At 40.7% G+C, this 24,945-nt stretch overlaps 1 protein-coding gene across 1 annotated transcript in view; it reads right to left on the bottom strand.

Moving 5' to 3' along the window:
* The window catches only part of LOC139760579 (uncharacterized), a 128,243-nt gene that overhangs the window by 25,508 nt on the left and 77,790 nt on the right, over nt 1-24,945 (bottom strand). Inside the window, 4 exon segments of the mRNA XM_071684357.1 lie at nt 93-249; nt 391-513; nt 20,577-20,886; nt 24,510-24,654. Of these exon segments, the coding sequence (XP_071540458.1) occupies nt 93-249; nt 391-513; nt 20,577-20,886; nt 24,510-24,654 (735 nt within the window).

Genomic DNA, 24,945 nt, shown 5'->3' with positions numbered 1-24,945 from the left:
GTGATGCAAGAAATTTAAGAGGTCCCGGAGTAATTATAAATGAATTCAAAATTACATGATTCTATCACTTTCCATGGATAAAAACAACATACCAACACGTGGATTGTGAAGAACTTCTGTGGAACTGTCAGACTGTCCATTAAAGTAAGAACTTCTAGGAACATGACGTGCATAGTTTTCCTCCCACCTTCGTTGAGTCTCATTGATTGTTCTTTGGAATTTGGCTACTTCACGTCCCACACACGCATCCTGTTTCAAAATGATTAAATACTGTTTTTAACATATGGATGCAACTGTACTTTGATAATGAATTCACCAGATGGCTTCATGAGTTCATTCAATAATCAGAAAACCATACAACATACAAAACTGGTAAACTTAGTACTATACCTGAATTGATCGGAGTTCTTTTTTCCAATCACTGAGATGGTAGGAATCCAACTCTGTACTTCTTAAGGTGGCCTCACTGCTACTTTTACTGGAACCTTTTAGTCCACCTTCACTGATCTGTATCTGTTCCTAAGTCAAATAGTGCATTATCAATGACCCATGCATTTTTGGTTATCACAGATCATTCCATTTAACATATCACATGACCTGTTATTCCTAAGGTGCAACTTCCTTACTGCAAGACAATGAACTCTTACTTAAATGTCGGGCACTTACCTTACACACAACATCACTTTTTTTGACCAATGGGACCCACTCAGTGGGCATGGCATGCTTCCAAAGTGCTACGAACCTCATGCATAGGGATCCTGGAGCAGGAAGGTATAGTGTCTGGGGTAAACCATGGAAAGTTCTGTGGGGCCTGGATGTGGAAAGGGAGCTGTGGTTTCGGTGCATTATTACATGACAGCTAGAGACTGAGTGTGAACAAATGTGGCCTTTGTTGTCTTTTCCTAGCGCTACCTCACACACATGAGGGAGGAGGGTTTTTTTATTTCATATGTGGTGGGGTGGCGATGGGAATGAATAAAGGCAGACAGTATGAACTATGTACATGTGTATATATGTATATGTCTGTGTGTATATATATGTATACGTTGAGATGTATAGGTATGTATATTTGCGTGTGTGGACGTGTATGTATATACATGTGTATGTGGGTGGATCGGGCCATTCTTTCGTCTGTTTCCTTGCACTACCTCGCTAATGCGGGAGACAGCGACAAGGCAGAATAGAAATAAATAGAAATATATATATATATATATATATATATATATATATATATATATATATATATATATATATATATATATATTTTTTTTTTTATTATTATTCTTTGTCGCTGTCTCCCGCGTTTGCGAGGTAGCGCAAGGAAACAGACGAAAGAAATGGCCCAACCCCCCCCCCATACACATGTATATACATACGTCCACACACGCAAATATACATACCTACACAGCTTTCCATGGTTTACCCCAGACGCTTCACATGCCTTGATTCAATCCACTGACAGCACGTCAACCCCGGTATACCACATCGCTCCAATTCACTCTATTCCTTGCCCTCCTTTCACCCTCCTGCATGTTCAGGCCCCGATCACACAAAATCTTTTTCACTCCATCTTTCCACCTCCAATTTGGTCTCCCTCTTCTCCTTGTTCCCTCCACCTCCGACACATATATCCTCTTGGTCAATCTTTCCTCACTCATCCTCTCCATGTGCCCAAACCACTTCAAAACACCCTCTTCTGCTCTCTCAACCACGCTCTTTTTATTTCCACACATCTCTCTTACCCTTACGTTACTCACTCGAAACAGAATAAGGAGTCACGCGGGGAGTGCTCATCCTCCTCGAAGGCTCAGACTGGGGTGTCTAAATGTATGTGGATGTAACCAAGATGTGAAAAAAGGAAAGATAGGTAGTATGTTTGAGGAAAGGAACCTGGATGTTTTGGCTCTGAGTGAAACGAAGCTCAAGGGTAAAGGGGAAGAGTGGTTTGGGAGTGTCTTGGGAGTAAAGTCAGGGGTTAGTGAGAGGACAAGAGCAAGGGAAGGAGTAGCAGTACTCCTGAAACAGGAGTTGTGGGAGTATGTGATAGAATGTAAGAAAGTAAATTCTCGATTAATATGGGTAAAACTGAAAGTTGATGGAGAGAGATGGGTGATTATTGGTGCATATGCACCTGGGCATGAGAAGAAAGATCATGAGAGGCAAGTGTTTTGGGAGCAGCTGAATGAGCGTGTTAGTGGTTTTGATGCACGAGACCGGGTTATAGTGATGGGTGATTTGAATGCAAAGGTGAGTAATGTGGTAGTTGTGGGAATAATTGGTATACATGGGGTGTTCAAATGTGGTAGTTGTGGGAATAATTGGTATACATGGGGTGTTCAGTGTTGTAAATGGAAATGGTGAAGAGCTTGTAGATTTATGTGCTGAAAAAGGACTGGTGATTGGGAATACCTGGTTTAAAAAGCGAGATATACATAAGTATACGTATGTAAGTAGGAGAGATGGCCAGAGAGCGTTATTGGATTACACGTTAATTGACAGGCGCGCGAAAGAGACTTTTGGATGTTAATGTGCTGAGAGGTGCAACTGGAGGGATGTCTGATCATTATCTTGTGGAGGCTATTATCATTTTGCTTTGTCGCTGTCTCCCGCGTTTGCGAGGTAGCGCAAGGAAACAGACGAAAGAAATGGCCCAACCCACCCTCATACACAATGTATATACATACACGTCCACACACGCAAATATACATACCTATACATCTCAATGTACACATATATATACACACACAAACACATACATATATACCCATGCACACAATTCACACTGTCTACCTTTATTCATTCCCATCGCCACCTCGCCACACATGGAATACCATCCCCTTCCCCCCTCATGTGTGCGAGGTAGCACTAGGAAAAGACAACAAAGGCCCCATTCGTTCACACTCAGTCTCTAGCTGTCACGCAATAATGCCCGAAACCACAGCTCTCTTTCCACATCCAGGCCCCACACAACTTTCCATGGTTTACCCCAGATGCTTCACATGCGCTGATTCAATCCACTGACAGTACGTCAACCCCGGTATACCACATCGATCCAATTCACTCTATTCCTTGCACACCTTTCACCCTCCTGCATGTTCAGGCCCCGATCACACAAAATCTTTTTCACTCCATCTTTCCACCTCCAATTTGGTCTCCCACTTCTCCTCGTTCCCTCCACCTCCGACACATATATCCTCTTGGTCAATCTTTCCTGACTCATTCTCTCCATGTGCCCAAACCATTTCAAAACACCCTCTTCTGCTCTCTCAACCACACTCTTTTTATTTCCACACATCTCTCTTACCCTTACATTACTTACTCGATCAAACCACCTCACACCACACATTGTCCTCAAACATCTCATTTCCAGCACATCCACCCTCCTGCACACAACTCTATCCATAGCCCACGCCTCGCAACCATACAACATTGTTGGAACCACTATTCCTTCAAACATACCCATTTTTGCTTTCCGAGATAATGTTCTCGACTTCCACACATCCTTCAAGGCTCCCAGGATTTTCGCCTCCTCCCCCACCCTATGATTCACTTCCGCTTCCATGGTTCCATCCGCTGCCAGATCCACTCCCAGATATCTAAAACACTTTACTTCCTCTAGTTTTTCTCCATTCAAACTTACCTCCCAATTGACTTGACCCTCCACCCTACTGTACCTAATAACCTTGCTCTTATTCACATTTACTCTTAACTTTCTTCTTTCACACACTTTACCAAACTCAGTCACCAGCTTCTGCAGTTTCTCACATGAATCAGCCACCAGCGCTGTGTCATCAGCGAACAACAACTGACTCACTTCCCAAGCTCTCTCATCTAATACAGACTTCATACTTGCCCCTCTTTCCAAAACTCTTGCATTCACCTCCCTAACAACCCCATCCATAAACAAATTAAACAACCATGGAGACATCACACACCCCTGCCGCAAACCTACATTCACTGAGAACCAATCACTTTCCTCTCTTCCTACACGTACACATGCCTTACATCCTCGATAAAAACTTTTCACTGCTTCTAACAACTTGCCTCCCACCCCATATATTCTTAATACCTTCCACAGAGCATCTCTATCAACTCTATCATATGCCTTCTCCAGATCCATAAATGCTACATACAAATCCATTTGCTTTTCTAAGTATTTCTCACATACATTCTTCAAAGCAAACACCTGATCCACACATCCTCTACCACTTCTGAAACCACACTGCTCTTCCCCAATCTGATGCTCTGTACATGCCTTCACCCTCTCAATCAATACCCTCCCATATAATTTACCAGGAATACTCAACAAACTTATACCTCTGTAATTTGAGCACTCACTCTTATCCCCTTTGCCTTTGTACAATGGCACTATGCACGCATTCCGCCAATCCTCAGGCACCTCACCATGAGTCATACATACATTAAATAACCTTACCAACCGGTCAACAATATATTCACCCCCTTTTTTAATAAATTCCACTGCAATACCATCCAAACCTGCTGCCTTGCCGGCTTTCATCTTCCGCAAAGCTTTTACTACCTCTTCTCTGTTTACCAAATCATTTTCCCTAACCCTCTCACTTTGCACACCACCTCGACCAAAACACCCTATATCTGCCACTCTATCATTAAACACATTCAACAAACCTTCAAAATACTCACTCCATCTCCTTCTCACATCACCACTACTTGTTATCACCTCCCCATTTGCGCCCTTCATTGAAGTTCCCATTTGCTCCCTTGTCTTATGCACTTTATTTACCTCCTTCCAGAACATCTTTTTATTCTCCCTAAAATTTAATGATACTCTCTCACCCCAACTCTCATCTGCCCTCTTTTTCACCTCTTGAACCTTTCTCTTGACCTCCTGTCTCTTTCTTTTATACATCTCCCACTCAATTGCATTTTTTCCCTGCAAAAATCCTCCAAATGCCTCTCTCTTCTCTTTCACTAATAATCTTCCTTCTTCATCCCACCACTCACTACCCTTTCTAATCAACCCACCTCCCACGCTTCTCATGCCACAAGCATCTTTTGCGCAATCCATCACTGATTCCCTAAATACATCCCATTCTTCCCCCACTCCCCTTACTTCCATTGTTCTCACCTTTTTCCATTCTGTACTCAGTCTCTCCTGGTACTTCCTCACACAAGTCTCCTTCCCAAGCTCACTTACTCTCACCACCCTCTTCACCCCAACATTCACTCTTTTTTTCTGAAAACCCATACAAATCTTCACCTTAGCCTCCACAAGATAATGATCAGACATCCCTCCAGTTGCACCTCTCAGCACATCAACATCCAAAAGTCTCTCTTTCACGTGTCTGTCAATTAAAACATAATCCAATAACGCTCTCTGGCCATCTCTCCTACTTACATACTTTTTTTTTTTTTTTTTTGCTCTGTCGCTGTCTCCCGCGTCTGCGAGGTAGCACAAGGAAACAGACGAAAGAAATGGCCCAACCCACCCCCATACACATGTATATACATACGTCCACACACGCAAATATACATACCTCCACAGCTTTCCATGGTTTACCCCAGACGCTTCACATGCCTTGATTCAATCAACTGACAGCACGTCAACCCCGGTATACCACATCGCTCCAATTCACTCTATTCCTTGCCCTCCTTTCACCCTCCTGCGTGTTCAGGCCCCGATCACACAAAATCTTTTTCACTCCATCTTTCCACCTCCAATTTGGTCTCCCTCTTCTCCTTGTTCCCTCCACCTCCGACATATATATCCTCTTGGTCAATCTTTCCTCACTCATTCTCTCCATGTGCCCAAACCATTTCAAAACACCCTCTTCTGCTCTCTCAACCACGCTCTTTTTATTTCCACACATCTCTCTTACCCTTACGTTACTTACTCGATCAAACCACCTCACACCACACATTGTCCTCAAACATCTCATTTCCAGCACATCCATCCTCCTGCGCACAACTCTATCCATAGCCCACGCCTCGCAACCATACAACATTGTTGGAACCACTATTCCTTCAAACATACCCATTTTTGCTTTCCGAGATAATGCTCTCGACTTCCACACATTCTTCAAGGCTCCCAGAATTTTCGCCCCCTCCCCCACCCTATGATCCACTTCCGCTTCCATGGTTCCATCCGCTGCCAGATCCACTCCCAGATATCTAAAACACTTCACTTCCTCCAGTTTTTCTCCATTCAAACTCACCTCCCAATTGACTTGACCCTCAACCCTACTGTACCTAATAACCTTGCTCTTATTCACATTTACTCTTAACTTTCTTCTTCCACACACTTTACCAAACTCAGTCACCAGCTTCTGCAGTTTCTCACATGAATCAGCCACCAGCGCTGTATCATCAGCGAACAACAACTGACTCACTTCCCAAGCTCTCTCATCCCCAACAGACTTTATACTTGCCCCTCTTTCCAAAACTTATGTATATCTCGCTTTTTAAACCAGGTATTCCCAATCACCAGTCCTTTTTCAGCACATAAATCTACAAGCTCTTAACCATTTCCATTTACAACACTGAACACCCCATGTATACCAATTATTCCCTCAACTGCCACATTACTCACCTTTGCATTCAAATCACCCATCGCTATAACCCGGTCTCGTGCATCAAAACCACTAACACACTCATTCAGCTGCTCCCAAAACACTTGCCTCTCATGATCTTTCTTCTCATGCCCAGGTGCATATGCACCAATAATCACCCATCTCTCTCCATCAACTTTCAGTTTTACCCATATTAATCGAGAATTTACTTTCTTACATTCTATCACATACTCCCACAACTCCTGTTTCAGGAGTACTGCTACTCCTTCCCTTGCTCTTGTCCTCTCACTAACCCCTGACTTTACTCCCAAGACATTCCCAAACCAATCTTCCCCTTTACCCTTGAGCTTCGTTTCACTCATATATTGCTTTGTCGCTGTCTCCCGTGTTTGTGAGGTAGCGCAAGGAAACAGACGAAAGAAATGGCCCAATATATATATGCACCAGGAGTCCTTTCTAGCCTTATGGGGCGCTTGCAGCACTCAGAAAGCTGATCACATCCACTGGTCAGGACCACAATCATAAAAAATTGTTACAATGTGTGTCTATGTGCAAAAGTGCATGGCAAATGAGAAGTAACTGCTCAATGATATTTCCTATTTGTAATTATGTACCAATTTGTACAACATGGGAAGGAAGTTTGAACACTCTACTATCAAACAACTTCTTGAATTTATATATGTTATCTATCTATCTATATCTCTGATGCATGTTCCCTCCGGGAACTCCCATCAAGAGGTGGCGGCCATGGCAAAAGTCTCCACTTATCCCTGTCCTTACATACCTCCTTCACATGCACCATTTCATGCATTCTTCCTCTGTTTCTCTCCAGTATTCCTCTACCCTATTTGCAATGTCACAGGTGGTCTTCCACTCACACCATCCCCTGTAATTGTAATATCATGCACTCTCCTTGTAAATTCCCAGTCTTGCATTCTTTCCACAAGCTCAAACCACCTCAAAGTATCACATTTCACCCATTCTGCCACTCTACAATTCAATTCCTTTGCATTCATTGCCATTCCACATCTCCTATACACTTTCATTTCTTTCTGCATTCCATGTAGTCACACCTAATGCTCTTCTCAAATAGAGCATTTCCATAGCCTGGATTTTTGACCTCTGCACCTCATTCCACATGCATGTTTTGGCTGCATAGGTCAGGGTAGGGAGGACTATGCTTTCCCTTAATCAATTTTTCACTTCCCTACTTCACCTCTATCCTTCATTATTCAATTATGGGACCCAATGACTCTTCTAACCTGTACTGCTTTATCCCTTCTCTCTTTTTCCATATCACTACACTTACTCAAGACTGCTCCCAGATTCTTAAATTCCCTCGCTTCTTCCAGTCTTTTTCCTTCCACATCCACATTACAATTTGATGTATTTTGTTTCAATCTATATGGTTTTACAAAATCTATACTTTCATTCCATTTCCTTTCAAACACCATTACTTTACTTTTACTTGCATCTACCTTCAATCTCCTATGCTTTACATGCATCATAAAACACACTTACAACATTCTGCAACTCCTCCTCACTCTCTGCAAACAACGCAGTATCATCCACAAACAGGCTTGCCACTAGCCACCATATCTCACTGTCACACTCCATCTCTGCACCCCTTTTACCTAGTTTTGCTTTCATCTCTCTTAATGCTGTCTGCATTAACCATGTCTTCAGTCAATCTGTTCTATTTATCCACCACGTTTATGCTATAAAAGTACATCTTTACATCCTTATTTCCAAGATTATTACTTAATTTCAGGTTATATGCTCTGGTTCTTAAATCCCTACATCTCTCAAAGTACTGTCCACTTTGTTGGTCTCTTCAGAAAACTTAAAGGTTTTGATCAGGTCACCCTTCACTCTTCCGAGGTGGGTAATTTCAAACCCTCCAGCTTTTCCCTGTAGCTTGGCTGTCATAAGACTGGTATCATCTTTACTGCCTTACTCTGGACTTTCTTTAAAAGTTCTTTTTGCATCTGTAGTTGTGGTGACCAAACCTGAGAAGCATACATAGGATATGAACCGCTTGCTAAATATTTCTTTATGCATATACTTAAAAGCAATTCTGATATTTGCCAGCAAACAGTTTGTCTCCATATCTTTTCTCTTAATATGGGATTCTGGTGACTGATAAAGGACGATGTCTACTAACAAGTCCCTCTTTCACACTGAATCTTGAAGCTTATTTCCTGCTAAGTAATAATCATATTGAAGCCATCTTTTGCTTCATCATATACTCATCACTTGAATTTGCTAGAGTTGAATTTCATCAAACATGTTTCAGACCAACTTTGGAGTCTGTTTAGGTTCACTTGTAAGCTGATGCAATTCTCCTAACTTTTAGCTTCCCTCATGAACCTTGCATCAACTGCAAACATATTCAGGCAGGATTCCATACTTTCAGGCAAGTCATCAAAAGAGATCAAGAAGATTAATGGTCCAAAATCAAACCCTTTGGCAAGACTACACTGGTTACCGCAACCCGTTTGGTAAAGGCTCCTCTGACATGCATTCATTTTTCCTCCCCACTGAGATAATCTTCAAATTAGCTGGATCACCTGCATGGTGATCCAGCTTCATAAGTAGCATCTTATGTGGTACAGTGTCAAATGCCTTCTGGTAGTATCGATATACACATTCCACCCAATATTCCCTTTTGTCTAGCACTGAGCTCACTAGCCCTAAAACCATGTTGTCTCTCTTTTATGTAATTTCTGCACAGAGTCACCCACATGCAATCTTTTAAAGAATCTTATATGCCACATTTGTTAGCAAAACCAGTTTGTAGTTCAAAGCCTGTTCTTGGTCCCCTTTCTTATATATAGGTATGATGTTTACCCTTTTGCATTCCTTTGGCACTATGCCTCTCTCCAGTGACATCTTGAATAGTAATTCAAGTGGTTTATCAAGTGTATCTGCACACATTTATAGCACATATGATGAAATATCATCAGAATCATGAGCCTTGTACAGATCAAGTCCTTTCAGTGTTCTCTTAATATCTTTTCTAAATATCTTGGTGATTTCCAAAAGCTCCACCCCATTCCATCTCACTAGAGTTGGGACTATTGAGTCTTCCACAGTGAAAACACTTTTGAACTTGCTAATCAGTTTCTCACATATCCTTTATGATATTTCCCTTATTCTGTTTAGCTGTACCTTGACCAAAAACTGGCTCCTGATGTCTTTGTGAAAGAGTTTTTGATTTCCAGCTGCCTTGTGCACGATATTCTTTTCAACATAAAGTTGTGAGGAATTTTCAAAAGAGAGATGGTTAGAAAGTTGGTCTTGGAGACATTAGACTTAACTCAATTTTGTCTATCCCATTGAGATATCCTGTTCAAGTCTGGGTTTATTGAGAAAGCTGTGTTGAGGTGAGATGCAGATTAAGAGATTAGTAGAACTGAAGGATTTGGAGGAATGCAGTGCTGAGTTGTAAGCATAGGAGTGCATTTTGATTATTAAAGGAAGACAGGAAATCACAGATATTTTTATTTTTATTCATTTTGCTTTGTCGCTGTCTCCCACGTTAGCGAGGTAGCGCAAGGAAACAGACGAAAGAATGGCCCAACCCACCCACATACACGTATATACATACACGTCCACACATGCAAATATACATACCTATACATCTCAACGTATACATATATATACACACACAGACATATACATATATACACATGTACATAATTATTAGTCTGCCTTTATTAATTCCCATCGCAGATAAAAAGCAGAAAAAGTGTAGGAGACTGGACACAACCTTGAGGGACACAGCTGTTGAAGGAGAAAGGGGAAAAAGGCTAATTCATCAACAACCACAGAGATATATCAGCCAAAGAGGAAGCTACATGTGAGGGGACAAAGTAAGGGAGGGAAACCAAAAGAAGGGAGCTTAGAGATGTGATCCTGATGCCACACCTTAAAAAAAGCTTTGTATATTTCAATGGCAAGTACACAGGATTCCACAAAATCTTTAAGGAATGATGACCAGACATTAGTAAGATAGAAATTAATATCTCCAGTGGGTCTCATCTTATGAAATCCATACTGGTGATCAGGGAGATGCAAAATGTCTGAGAATATGGGAGTTGAGGAGGAATTCATAGACTTTTGAAATGGTAGATGCTAAAGCAACAGGATGATTGAGAGGTTAGACCAGTCCCCTTTATGGGGATGGGATGTACCAATGCATGCATTCAAGAAGGGAAAGTTCTGGTTTTCAGGCAGAAACAGAACAGATGAGCAAATGCAGGTGCAAGTTCAGAGGCACACTCTTTCAGTCCTTAGGAATGTATGCCATCAGGACCATAAGCCTGCTTTTTGAGTAGTTTGGAAGATTATGGGAAGAGGCATAGGATTAATAAGAGGAGTAGCAGGGATAGAGTTACAGAAGAAATAGGAACCAAAGAGAGTTGCTTTGTTTATGACAGAGACAGATATTGCACTATCAGAACAGAGAAATAAAGTAAAGGCAGTTTGACAGAAGCTGTTAGTGATGCCTTTTGCTAGAGAAAAGAAAGACTTATCAGTGGATGAGATGCCATCACACAACTTCTGAATAAAGGAATGCTTTGCCTCATAGATGACGTAACTGCAATGATTACAGGCAGTGATAAATGATGAACAGAAATCAGAGGAAGGAGGGTTTTTCCAAACCTGATCTCCTGCCAGAATGACCTCAGTTCAGAAATGGTTGAACCAACAACTGGAAAGAGGTTGTCTTGGAGGAGGAGAGGGATAAATGCTTCCATTCCCACAGCATTACCCTATGCTATGCATCTGGTGAAGACAAAAGCATCACCACATACTAGATAGTAATTTGCTCATGGAAAGACAGAAAAGAATTTTTGCAAGTTATTCTAGTCACCTGTGTTCAGGTGCCAATTTTTATGTTTAGAAAGGGCTGCTGGAGGGGAGGTGCTATCAAAATATATATATATATATATATATATTTCTTTCTTTTCTTTCAAACTATTCGCCATTTCCCGCATTAGCGAGGTAGCGTTAAGAACAGAGGACTGGGCCTTTGAGGGAATATCCTCACCTGGCCCCCTTCTCTGTTCCTTCTTTTGGAAAAAAAAAAAAGAGAGGGGAGGATTTCCAGCCCCCTGCTCCCTCCCCTTTTAGTCGCCTTCTACGACACGCAGGGAATACGTGGGAAGTATTCTTTCTCCCCTATCCCCAGGGATTATTTTGTTAAGTCATTATTTGAAGTTAGGTCTCTTACAAAAACACCAGGAAGCTTACACACAAGAGGGATACCTTCAACTTTAACCTATCCCATCTCTTCAATATCTAAATTTCAACTAGAAGTACCTCCCTGGTAACGCAAATCCATCATCTTTAATTTCATTCCTACTTTATGTGGGATAGATCAAGTGCATACACATAGTATTAGTAGGAACGGATCTTGCAGAACTAAGATTCCCAACCCCATAGGAACCCAATTCTCTCGCATATGTATACTATCATGCCACCCTTTGTAATGAATGAAGTTAGTTCTTTCTCTTGAATCAACATTGTTTGGGTACATTTGTTATTTACCAAATACAAAGAGCAAGTGAAAAGAAAAGATGGAAGTAACATATAAGAACAGCATGATAAAATTTCATTGCTGTATTTCAGTCCACGCTACTAGTGATCTATAATTTCAGTCTCATTTGCTAAATTACTTTGGATCCACTAAAATGATCTATTTATAAAACGTTTTACATTCTGGAAAGAAAACCATAAGTCACAGACTATAGCAACATATACCTGGTTTCCAAAAAAAGAATGAAATACAGGTGAAGAAAATACTATTTATTCCATAAATTGTGTTATACAGGAGGGTGAAAAGCTTCCTCGGACATGCATCAAAGAAGCACAAGTAGTAGGCATGCAAATCCATTTTACAAAGTGTTAGTGTAAAGAAAAACCATCAGCTACCTCAATTATACTCATGCCAGACATGCTTAAAACTATATTCATGGGCATACGTAACAAATGTAATAGTAATGTACTCCTACAAGCTTCTTTATTCACTATAATCATCACAGGGTAGGGTGCTTACCTGTTTATGCTACAACGGTTTATAATATTAGCTAATCACCAGTAATTCTAACATCTTTAGTATTAGTAAAGCGATATCTATTGAGCAAAATTACTACTCTATTAGGCTTAAATACTAAAGAGGCATTTCAGTCAAGATATTTCTTTATATCATTTGACTGTTTTAATATGTTCTGACATCACAAAGTTCTCAAAGTTTTACATAATGATTGAATTAACTTTGAGCAAGGCATTCACTAACATGCTGGTGCATTAAAGAACATAAGAAGAGGAAATGAACAGTCTAGACTAAGAAAAAGAAAAGAATGAATAACCCCCATTCTTAGGTAAATACAACAAAGCTATTTTACTTGTAAGTGTATTTAACCTCAATTAAAAATTAAAGAGGAAGATCACATGACAGGTCAACAAGGAGCATCAGTAGTTGATTAGTTAACAATTCATGACACTGCAAGTTGACTATCTGTGACAGAGCAGATAAGTTATCAAGAAATGATGCAGTTTACAAGACCAAAAAGATCAAGAGAGTTATGTCTGAAACCATCAAGAATTAATAAAGAGGATTAACACAGAAGTTAATCAGGACAGAATACAGTGCTCATGGCTGATTCAGGTGAGAAACTACAGAAGCTGGTGACTGAGTCTGGGAAAGTGTGTGAAAGAAAAGTTGAGAGTAAATGTGAATAAGAGCAAGGTTGTTAGGTTCAGTAGGGTTGAGGGGCAAGTTAATTGGGAGGTAAGTTTGAATGGAGAAAAACTGGAGGAAGTGAAGGGTTAAATATCTGGGCGTGGATTTGGCAGCAGATGGAACCATGGACGCGGAACTGAGTCACAGGTCTGGGGGAGGGGGTAAGGGTTCTAGGAGCGTTGAAGAATGTAAGGAAGGCAAGAACGTTATCTCGGAGGGCAAAGATGGGTATGTTTGAAGGAATATTGGTTCCAGCAATGTTATATGATTGCGAGGCATGGGCTATAGAGTTGTGTGGAGGAGGGTGGATGTGTCAGAAATGAAATGTTTGAGGATTTGGTGGGAGGTGGTTTGATCAAGTACGTAATGAAAGGGTAAGAGAGATGTGTGGTAATAAAAAGAGTATGGTTGAGAGAGCAGAAGAGGGTGTATTGAAATGGTATGGTCACATGGAGAGAATGAGTGAGGATAGATTGACAAAGAGGATATCTGTGTCAGAGGTGGAGGGAAAGAGGAGTAGTGGGAGACCAATTTGGAGTTGGAAGGATGGAGTGAATAAAGATTTTGAGTGATCAGGGCCTGAACACACAGGAGGGTGAAAGACGTGCAAGGAATAGAGTGAATTGAAACAATGTGGTATACTGGGTTGATGTGCTGTCATTGGATTGAACTAGGGCATGTGAAACGTCTGGGGTAAACCATGGAAAGTTTTGCGAGGCCTGGATGTTGAAGGGGAGCTGTGGTTTCGGAGCATTACACATGACAGCTATAGACTGCGTGTGAACAAATGTGGCCTTTGTTGTCCTTTCCTAGCACGCGTGGGGGGAGGGGGGGTGTCATTTCATGTGTGGCGGGGTGGCGACGGGAATGTATGAAGGCAGCAAGTATGGATATGTACATGTGTAGATATGTATATGTCGGTGTATGTATAAGTTGAAATGCATAGGTATATATATGTGCGTGTGTGGGCATTTATGTATATACATGTGCATGTGGGTGGGTTGAGCCATTCTTTCATCTGTTTCCTTGCTCTACCTCACTAACACGGGAGACAGCAACTGATAAAAAAAAAAAGGGTGTGCAAGAAGAAAGTTAAGAGTAAATGTGAATAAGAGCAAGGTTATTAGGTACAGTAGGGTTGAGGGTCAAGTCAATTGGGAGGTGAGTTTGAATGGAGAAAAACTGGAGGAAGTGAAGTGTTTTAGATATCTGGGAGTGGATCTGGCAGCGGATGGAACCATGGAAGCGGAAGTGATTCATAGGGTGGGGGAGGGGGCGAAAATTCTGGGAGCCTTGAAGAATGTGTGGAAGTCGAGAACATTATCTCGGAAAGCAAAAATGGGTATGTTTGAAGGAATAGTGGTTCCAACAATGTTGTATGGTTGCGAGGCGTGGGCTATGGATAGAGTTGTGCGCAGGAGGATGGATGTGCTGGAAGTGAGATGTTTGAGGACAATATGTGGTGTGAGGTGGTTTGACCGTGTAAGTAACGTAAGGGTAAGAGAGATGTGTGGAAATAAAAAGAGCGTGGTTGAGAGAGCAGAAGAGGATGTTTTGAAATGGTTCGGGCACATGGAGAGAATGAGTGAGGAAAGATTGACCAAGAGAATATATGTGTCGGAGGTGGAGGGAACGAGGAGAAGAGGGAGACCAAATTGGAGGTGGAAAGATGGAGTGAAAAAGATTTTGTGTGATCGGGGCCTGAACATGCAGGAGGGTGAAAGGAGGGCAAGGAATAGAGTGAATTGGAGCGATGTGGTATACCGGGGTTGACGTGCTGTCAGTGGATTGAATCAAGGCATGTGAAGCGTCTGGGGTAAACCATGGAAAGCTGTGTAGGTATGTATATTTGCGTGTGTGGACGTATGTATATACATGTGTATGGGGGGTGGGTTGGGCCATTTCTTTCGTCTGTTTCCTTGCGCTACCTCGCAAACGCAGGAGACAGCGGCAAAAAAAAAAAAAAAAAAAAAAAAAAAAAAAATATATATATATATATATATATATATATATATATATATATATATATATATATATATATATATATATATATATATGGGAGCGGGGGGCTGGAAATCCTCCCCTCTCGTTTTTTTCAATTTTCCAAAAGAAGGAACAGAGAAGGGGGCCAGGTGAGGATATTCCCTCAAAGGCCCAGTCCTCTGTTCTTAACGCTACCTCGCAAACGCGGGAAATGGTGAATAGTTTAAAAGATAAAGAATATATATATATATATATATATATAAATATATGGTTTGGGCACATGGAGAGAATGAGTGAGGAAAGATTGACCAAGAGGATATATGTGTCGGAGGTGGAGGGAACGAGGAGAAGTGGGAGACCAAATTGGAGGTGGAAAGATGGAGTGAAAAAGATTTGGGTGATCAGGGCCTGAACATGCAGGAGGGTGAGAGGCGGGCAAGGAATTGAGTGAATTGGATCGATGTGGTATACCAGGGTTGACGTGCTGTCAGTGGATTGAATCAGGGCATGTGAAGCATCTGGGGTAAACCATGGAAAGTTGTGTGGGGCCTGGATGTGGAAAGGGAGCTGTGGTTTCGGGCATCATTGCATGACAGCTAGAGACTGAGTGTGAACGAATAGGGCCTTTGTTGTCTTTTCATAGTGCTACCTTGCACACATGAGGGGGGAGGGGGATGGTATTCCATGTGTGGCGAGGTGGCGATGGGAATGAATAAAGGTAGACAGTGTGAATTGTGTGCATGGGTATATATGTATGTGTCTGTGTGTGTATATATATGTATACATTGAGATGTATAGGTATGTATATTTGCGTGTGTGGACGTGTATGTATATACATGTGTATGGAGGTGGGTTGGGCCATTTCTTTCGTCTGTTTCCTTGCGCTACCTCGCAAACGCGGGAGACAGCGACAAAGCAAAATAAATATAAATAAAAATATAATGTATATATTATCCCTGGTGATAGGGGAGAAAGAATACTTCCCACTTATTCCCTGCATGAGAAACAAGGAGCATGTTACTGATGACAGCAAATATGCCTGATAACAATGAGGGTAAAGATCATTTTACATTTATAATACTATACTAAGGAGTCTTGTGCAGCACTAGCTCACAGTTTAACAATCTGAGCCTACAAGTGACTTTATGGTGATATCAAGTCACTGTGAAAGAGAATAAGGTATCCTGATGCTGTTGTCAAAGATTCCTCAAATGAAGTGGCCCATTACCACTTTTAATTGCAATGAAACACTGGCAATGACAGATCAAAAATGTCTTACCAGCAAAGCAAGCAGAAGCCATAAATGTCTATACCATGACCAGTGTTCCAAAGTCTTAGTAGCCTCACCAGCACCAGCAGCAATACCTCCACTTACTGACAACCTACCTCCAATATGTGCCCCTTTATCTTGGTTCACAGTATAGATTATGATCTCATCGTTATTTCATCTATCCTTATCAGGCCTTATCAGAAGTCAGTACAACAAAGTTTGGGGCATAAAAAGACAGGGTTTATCAGAGTGAAAGAATGTTCCAATGATGATAACTGTCTTAGATATCACCAAAAGCCAGGTTATCTTTCAATGTTCCTCTATCACACAGTAAACAGAATGCATGAGAGATATGTAAGCTGCCTGTTGCTGAATGTAAGACATTACTTCATATAATTTTACTGTAATGAATGATGATGGAGTAAAGTTTGGAACAGGAGTGATAATGATGTGAAAGCATTGAGAAACTAAGAGCATTGGGGAATGAGAGCTTTTAGAAGTAAGGGTGCTAGGGAATGACAATGCTAAAGAGTGAGAGTGCTAGAGGAATGAAGGTGTTAGGGGAATGAGGGTGATAGGGGAGTGCAATAGTTGGGGGTATGAGGGAGCTAGAGTATGAAGGTGTTGGGAAAATAAGGGTATTATGAAGTGGAGGTTCTGAGGAGAGTGAGGGTGCTGAGGGGAATGAGGGTGCTGTGGGGAGTGAGACTGAAGTGAAATGGGAGAGTACAGGCATGGAAAGCATTGGGAAACTGAAAGCCTTGGGAGAAAGTGAGCATGGGCAATAAATGTTTGGGAATAGGGATACTGAAGAAGACATAATGCTGGAAAAGTAATGGCAGTAGTGAAACTGCTGGGAAAAATGTTTGGAGTGAGGATGTTGGAAAGGAATATGGGGAGTGATGCATCTTTCCAATATATTTCTAGGAATATTTGTGGATTTCATTATTCTGTTTCTGGTTTACTTCCAACTTATTTTCTGAACTTCAACTTGCTGGTATGCACAGAATGCCATGTATCTTTTTCTTCTCTCAAAAGTGTAAAGTTGCAGCTCTTTCAATCTTTCATGGTAGTACAAGTGTTCCATCATACTTTATTCACACTTGTAGAGTTTCTGAATTCTCTTTAGGCTTGTTCAAATTAGTATATTTGGTTGGTGACCATACATACAACATAAAAGTATTCAAGTGTGCTTCGTCTGTAAATTGAATGCAGTTAAGCTCACTTCAGGAAAGTAAGAAATGTGTGTGAATAGGAAGGGAATAAAAAGTACTTTCAACGATAGTGGGTCTGCATCATGGATGGCTGTTTAATCTGTTTATATATGGGGTGGTGAACAAGATAAATGTAAAGGTCTTGTAGAAAGGGGCGGGCTTACAGTATGCTAAGGGCTGTGGGTTCAGGTATGTATAATTTGTTAATGACATTGTGCTGGTGATAGACAATCAAGACAAAATCCAAAAGCAGCTGACTGAAAATTGGGTCTTGTGTGAAAGGAGAATGGAGAGAGTAAATATGATCAAAAGTATGGTGATGAGATGCTGCATAAGAATGGGAGAGGGTAGTCTAAAGTAAGAGTAAATGGTGAGGACTTGAACGAAGAGGAATGTTTTGATCAAAGTACCTGTAAGTAGAAGTGAAAGCAGATGGAACAATGGGGGTTGAAGCGAGTCAGAGGGTGGAAAGGGGAGGTAAGATCCCAGTGGCATTAACCCCTTTATAACTCCAAGTTCAGATTTACACGAGCTGGACGATGCCTCAAGATGGGAATTTATGCACTGAGTTTTGTGCCTCAGTTTCAAAGCCACATGTCAAATCTGGGTGGTGGCTAAGGTGGCAGTGCATGAAAATAACTCCCTGAAATCAGTCACCCTCCAACCATACCAAGGACAGCATATTTTCAAGAGTTCTCTATGGGGGAACTAGGCAACTTTTAGCCATGTTTAGAGGAAAAAGTAAACAATCCTAATATAATTAAGGCTGATTTGTTTTTTCTGTCTTTGGATCATGTGGAGAATGATTTCATGGTCACTGGCACCTCTAGCATTGAAAGTTGACCAAGATGAGGTAGAAGGTCTTCTAGCAGAAGTTGAGGCAATTTTGTCAGTGCCAGCATGACTTTGATAACACTGCATCTGATCGGAGCAGATGGTAACTATAAAAACGTAATTTTGCTGTTATGAAAAAATTATCAATAAATCACAGAGATTATTAAAAGAAAAGATTTGCAGTATAGATCAAAACATGATTAATAATCAGTGATAAAATTTCCAGTGTAGTTGAAAAAAAATGATACAACACAGGCAATGGAAAGTTACTTGACACTCGGGCTTAATCCTGCACTTTTTAGTGCATTGTGCTGAAACCTTTGCAAGACTTCTAAATACTGTTGGACGAAAGTAATGGATGAAATGAACTTATTTCTAAGTGATTATTTTTCAATGTTATGCAAAAAATGTAAGGTTATATACATTCTATGAATAACCCCAAAAACATGAATTTTGAGGATTAGAAAGCAAAAGTCACTGAGACAATTAAGATTTATGGAGGTGTGGAAGGAGAAAGTCAGGGTCTGTAAGGACAAAGATAGGTACAGAAGTTCCAACAGTTGTATGGATGTAAGTCTTGGGGTTTTATCCACAAAAGGAAGAAGGTGGATGTAACTGCCCATTTGTTGCACACTTGTGGGGCCCATCTCTTGTTCACTCTCTACTATCATACAACCTCTTAAATTCATGTACACTGTCAGCATTTACTACAGCCTCAGTCAATCTGTTTCATTCATCCATTTTTTAAATCCTTATTCATAAGATTTTTACTTAATTTCATGTTATGTCCACGGGTTACTCAATTCTCCACAAATCCTATGACATTTCCATTATATACTTCTGGATTTCATTTAACTCTTACACAAGTAATCCTTTTCCCAAAACCCAAACTATTTACTGATAACTGACATAAAAATTATACTTCAATTGACAACATTAACTAAAAATATCTTGCCAACAAACTCTGCTCTGCAGTGTCTCTACTATCAAAACATCATGGTCTTCTTATGCTTAAAACTTCCCCAAGGCTTTAGGCTTGTTTTCTTTTTTGGATGTCTCATAGAACCACCCATCTCAGAGAAACTCTCAAAGGCCTCCATCGTCACTTGGGGATTAGGAAGTTTCAGGCTTCCTTCACGGCTGAATGATGACAAATAGGGCAAGGATTCATAAGAGCTATAGTAGTCTGATGATGGTTCTGAGAGATGGGAAGCTGTAAACCTTTTACTATTATTGCTTTTTGGGATCTGGTTATCTACACTCTGAATTTCACTGCATGTTTTTAGTTCATCTTCAAAGAGTGGGTTGAGACTAAAACTTTTGGAGGCCTGAAGAGACCTGAAGGAGCTTCGAGTGAAATCATGATGAATCAACTCATCCTCAAGTTCCCTTATCCCAACATCCTCTGGAGAAACTGGTGTTATAAGCTTGGAAAGTGGAGAGCTGTCATGAGTAATGGAATCAGATGATATGGAAGAACAACTGGACTTTGAGGATTGTGTACATGTTGATGATTGCTGGACTGAGACGGAATGAGTGGGTGCAGAGGTACACGTGGGTGTTAAAGAACAGGTGAAAGTCAAGGATCTTTGGTCAAGGGTGGTATGGCTGATCATAACAGGTGGTGTTAATTCACTGTCATCAGTCATACCATACTGTAAATTATTACTAAACTTTGATCTTTCTGCCTCTTTTTTTGTTAGGAAACCACTCCTCTTGTTGAAACAATCAATTATATGACTAAATATGATGTCAGAACCTTTAACAGTGCATTTGTCAGAGGCACCTCCACAACTAGTTGTAATACATGCATTAGTGTTATGAGCGTTAGTACTATTATGTGAAAGAGATAAGTAGGAACTAGTACCACTGCAAATGGACATTTCTGGAAATGTAGAGGAATACATCAGCTTTTCATTCTGACTACTTGACATGCAGGGTTCCCCGGTATCTTTACATGGCACTTGGCTGTGTACCTGGGTATGTGTGGTAGGTTCTGGTGATGTTCTTAATACTGCTGGATGCTCACTGGATGATGACTGAAGAAGACTTCTGTGGGACTGCTGCTGTTCTTGTTGATGCTGTTGCCACGGTTTTTGCTGCTGCTGTTTTGGATGATGTATTTGATGTTGTTGACTTTTCTGATGCATGAAATGTTGGGAAGACCTAATGTTGGTGGCTGGAGCCACATAATAGTCTCGACTATACCTGTTCAGGTCAGGTTTTGGTGGCACTCCATCACGAAGGCTGGGATCTAACTCCCTCTCACCCTCCTCAGCCAATTCTCTAACCATGCAAAAGAATCAGAAGTCATAAAGTGTTACAAAGATTAAATCATAGAATCATCAATTCAATTCATTTGAAAAAGAAATTATCAAGATATTTACAAATCTTAACAGTATTACTGTGAAGTTTGTTATACAGAAGACACTGGGTATTTAGTATGATATCTATGGAATATAATAAACTTAATAATACATGTCTACCTATCTATCCATATCTCTAATGCCTTCTCCCTCTGGGAACTCCCACCAAGATGGTGGCTCTGGAAAAAAGGTCTCCACTTATCGCTATCCTTTAATGCTTTCCTCACATACACAATTTCATGCAATCTTCCAACATTTCTCTCCCTATAAAACTCTTCCACTTTATTCCCCCAGGTCACAGGGGGTCTTCCTTTAACTGTACCATTAAACACTTTCCTTGTAACCTCCCTGTCCTGCATTCTTTCCATATGCCCAAACTACCACAAAGTATTATGCTTTTACCACTCTACAATTCCATTTGCATTCCTGCCATATCAAATCTCTCATACACCCTCTATTTCTTTCATCTCATCTAGTCATACCACATGCTCTTTTCAAACAGCTCATTTCCACAATCTTGATTCATGACCCATTTGACTCATTCTATATCTATGTTTTGGCAGCATAAGTCAAGGCTGGAAGGAATATGCCATCTCTCAATCCTTTCTTCACTTCCATACTTACACTTTTACCCTTCATTATTCTTCAAAGGGACCCAGTGACTCCTCTACCCTGTACTGCTGTCTCTCCTTCCATATAACCAAACTTACCCAAGATTGCTCATAAGTGCTTAAATTCTCTCACCTGTTCCAGTCTTTCTCATCCCATATCTATAACACAGTCTAGTACACTCTTCTTTCCCTCTATAGAAATTTGAAAAATCTATACTTTCAACTGTCTCCTTTCAAACACTTGCATTTTGTTTCAATCACCTATGCTGACTCTGCAACTCCACTCTCAGCAAACAAAGAGTATCATCCAAACAAACAGGCTTGTCACTGGCCACCATACCTTACTACTATTTTACATCTCTACACCCCTTTTCTCTAATTGTACTTACATCTCTCTTATCACCACATTCACATATATGTTAAAAAGCCATGATGACATCATACAGTTCTGCCTCACACCCAAATGCATACCAAAACTTTTCACTCAACTCTATAGAAGGCTTTCTCATCACGCAACAGTTGTACCCCTACCCCTTAACATATCCTGACAGAATTTCACTTGACAGTCATACGCTTTCTTAAGATCCATAAAAGTTGCATACAACGTTTTGCTAGATACTTTTCCACAGTCATTTTATCATGAAAATCTGATCCACACATTCCCTACCTTTCCTAAAACCCCTTACTCCTCATTTATTCTGCATTTAGTCACTTCTGTCACTATCAATTGACATTCTTGCATACACTTTTACTGGTATACTTAACATATTCAATCCCCTATAATTGCTACATATATCTTTAGCACCTTGTCCTTTGCAGAAAGGAACAATAATTGCTTTCATCCAATCCTTAGACACAATCCTATGTTTCAATGCTAAATCATATATCAAATGTATCCAGTCTATCACACTTTCTCCTCTATACTTCACCATTTCAGCCAAAATTCCATCGACACCAAGTGCCTTGCTTACCTTCAACCTCATTATTGCCCCTTTTTTACCTCCCTTCTTGCTATAGGCTCCTGTACTTGTATCCTTTTCCTTCCATCCTCCATACCCATGTATGAAACAAACATATATATATATATATCATTTATCTATATTTATCATACTTAGTCACTGTCTCCCACGTTAGTGAGGTAGTGCAAGGAAACAGATGAAAGAATGGCCCAACCCACCCACATACACACGCATATACATAAACGCTCACACACGCACATATACATACCAATACATTTCAATGTATCCATACATATACATACACAGACATATACATATATACAAATGTACATATTCATACTTGTTGCCTTCATCCATTCCCATTGGCACCTCGCCACACATGAAACAGCACCCCTATCCCCCCGCATGCCCACGAGGTAGTGCTAGGAAAAGACAACAAAGGCCACATTCGTTCACACTAAGTCTCTGGCTGTTATGTATATATATATATATATATATATATATATATATATATATATATATATATATATATAGGATGTGAAGAGGATGTGTGGATCAGGTGTTTGCTTTCAAAAATGTATGTGAGAAATACTTAGAAAAGCAAATGCATTTGTATGTAGCATTTATGGATCTGGAGAAGGCATATGATAGAGTTGATAGAGATGCTCTGTGGAAGGTATTAAGAATATATGGTGTGGGAGGCAAGTTGTTAGAATCAGTGGAAAGCTTTTATTGAGGATGTAAGGCATGTGTACGTGTAGGAAGAGAGGAAAGTGATTGGTTCTCAGTGAATGTAGGTTTGCGGCAGGGGTGTATGATGTCTCCATGGTTGTTTAATTTGTTTATGGATGGGGTTGTTAGGGAGGTGAATGCAAGAGTTTTGGAAAGAGGGGCAAGTATGCAGTCTGTTGTGGATGAGAGAGCTTGGGAAGTGAGTCAGTTGTTGTTCACTGATGATACAGCGCTGGTGGCTGATTCATGTGAGAAACTGCAGAAGCTGGTGACTGAGTTTGGTAAAGTGTGTGAAAGAAGAAGGTTAAGAGTAAATGTGAACAAGAGCAAGGTTATTAGGTACAGTAGGGTTGAGGGTCAATTCAACTGGGAGGTAAGTTTGAATGGAGAAAAACTGGAGGAAGTAAAGTGTTTTAGATATCTGGGAGTGGATCTGGCAGCGGATGGAACCATGGAAGCAGAAGTGAATCATAGGGTGGGGGAGGGGGCGAAAATTCTGGGAGCCTTGAAGAATGTTTGGAAGTCAAGAACATTATCTCGGAAAGCAAAAATGGGCATGTTTGAAGGAATAGTGGTTCCAACAATGTTGTATGGTTGTGAGGCGTGGGCTATGGATAGAGTTGTGCGCAGAAGGGTGGATGTGCTGGAATTGAGATGTTTGAGGACAATACGTGGTGTGAGGTGGTTTGATCAAGTAAGTAATGTAAGGGTAAGAGAGATGTGTGGAAATAAAAAGAGTGTGGTTGAGAGAGCAGAAGAGGGTGTTTTGAAATGGTTTGGTCAAATGGAGAGAATGAGTGAGGAAAGATTGACCAAGAGGATATATGTGTCAGAGGTGGAGGGAACGAGGAGAAGTGGGAGACCAAATTGGAGGTGGAAAGATGGAGTGAAAAAGATTTTGCGTGATCGGGGCCTGAACATGCAGGAGGGTGAAAGGTGTGCAAGGAATAGAGTGAATTGGAACGATGTGGTATACTGGGGTCGACGTGCTGTCAATGGATTGAACCAGGGCATGTGAAGCATCTGGGGTAAACCATGGTAAGTTCTGTGGGGCCTGGATGTGGAAAGAGAGCTGTGGTTTCGGGCATTATTACATGACAGCTAGAGACTGAGTGTGAATGAATGGGGCCTTTGTTGTCTTTTCCTAGCACTATCTCGCACACACTATATATATGTATATATATAGTGAAAAAAGTGTTGTGCAGTTATCAGTACAACTTACTGTTCAGATGTGCACTTACATACTGAGGGCACGACGAGGATGAGTGGTATGGTCTGATACACGAGCATGTGAGAGGCGGTGAACCAGACGCTCAGGGGCATAAGGATTGTTAGGCAAGGGTATTGCAGCTTCCCACTTGCGGTGTTCTCTCTCAGCAATTGTACCTGAAATTGTACAGAAATCAATTCTATATAAGAATGCAAGCAACGTATCCACAGGACATGGATACTCTCCTGAGATGGAAAGTAATACAGAACCTAACCAAAATCACATAAGTATGAAATAAAGGAAACAGTGAAGCACTTTTGGGACAATAAATATCAGATTCAGCAATGTAACTTCTCACTATACCTCATGACCCTACTACAGAGCAAAAAAATCCTAACCAGAATTTTACAGATTTATGTACTAATGTATGTTTATTTAAGTACATCATACTCCTTAATGTTACCCAA

Source organism: Panulirus ornatus, chromosome 1 (assembly GCF_036320965.1).
Source record: "Panulirus ornatus isolate Po-2019 chromosome 1, ASM3632096v1, whole genome shotgun sequence".
Taxonomy (NCBI): Eukaryota; Metazoa; Arthropoda; class Malacostraca; order Decapoda; family Palinuridae; genus Panulirus; species Panulirus ornatus.
The sequence above is the reverse complement of the archived record's forward strand: the minus strand, read 5'-3'. Positions and strand labels throughout refer to the sequence as shown.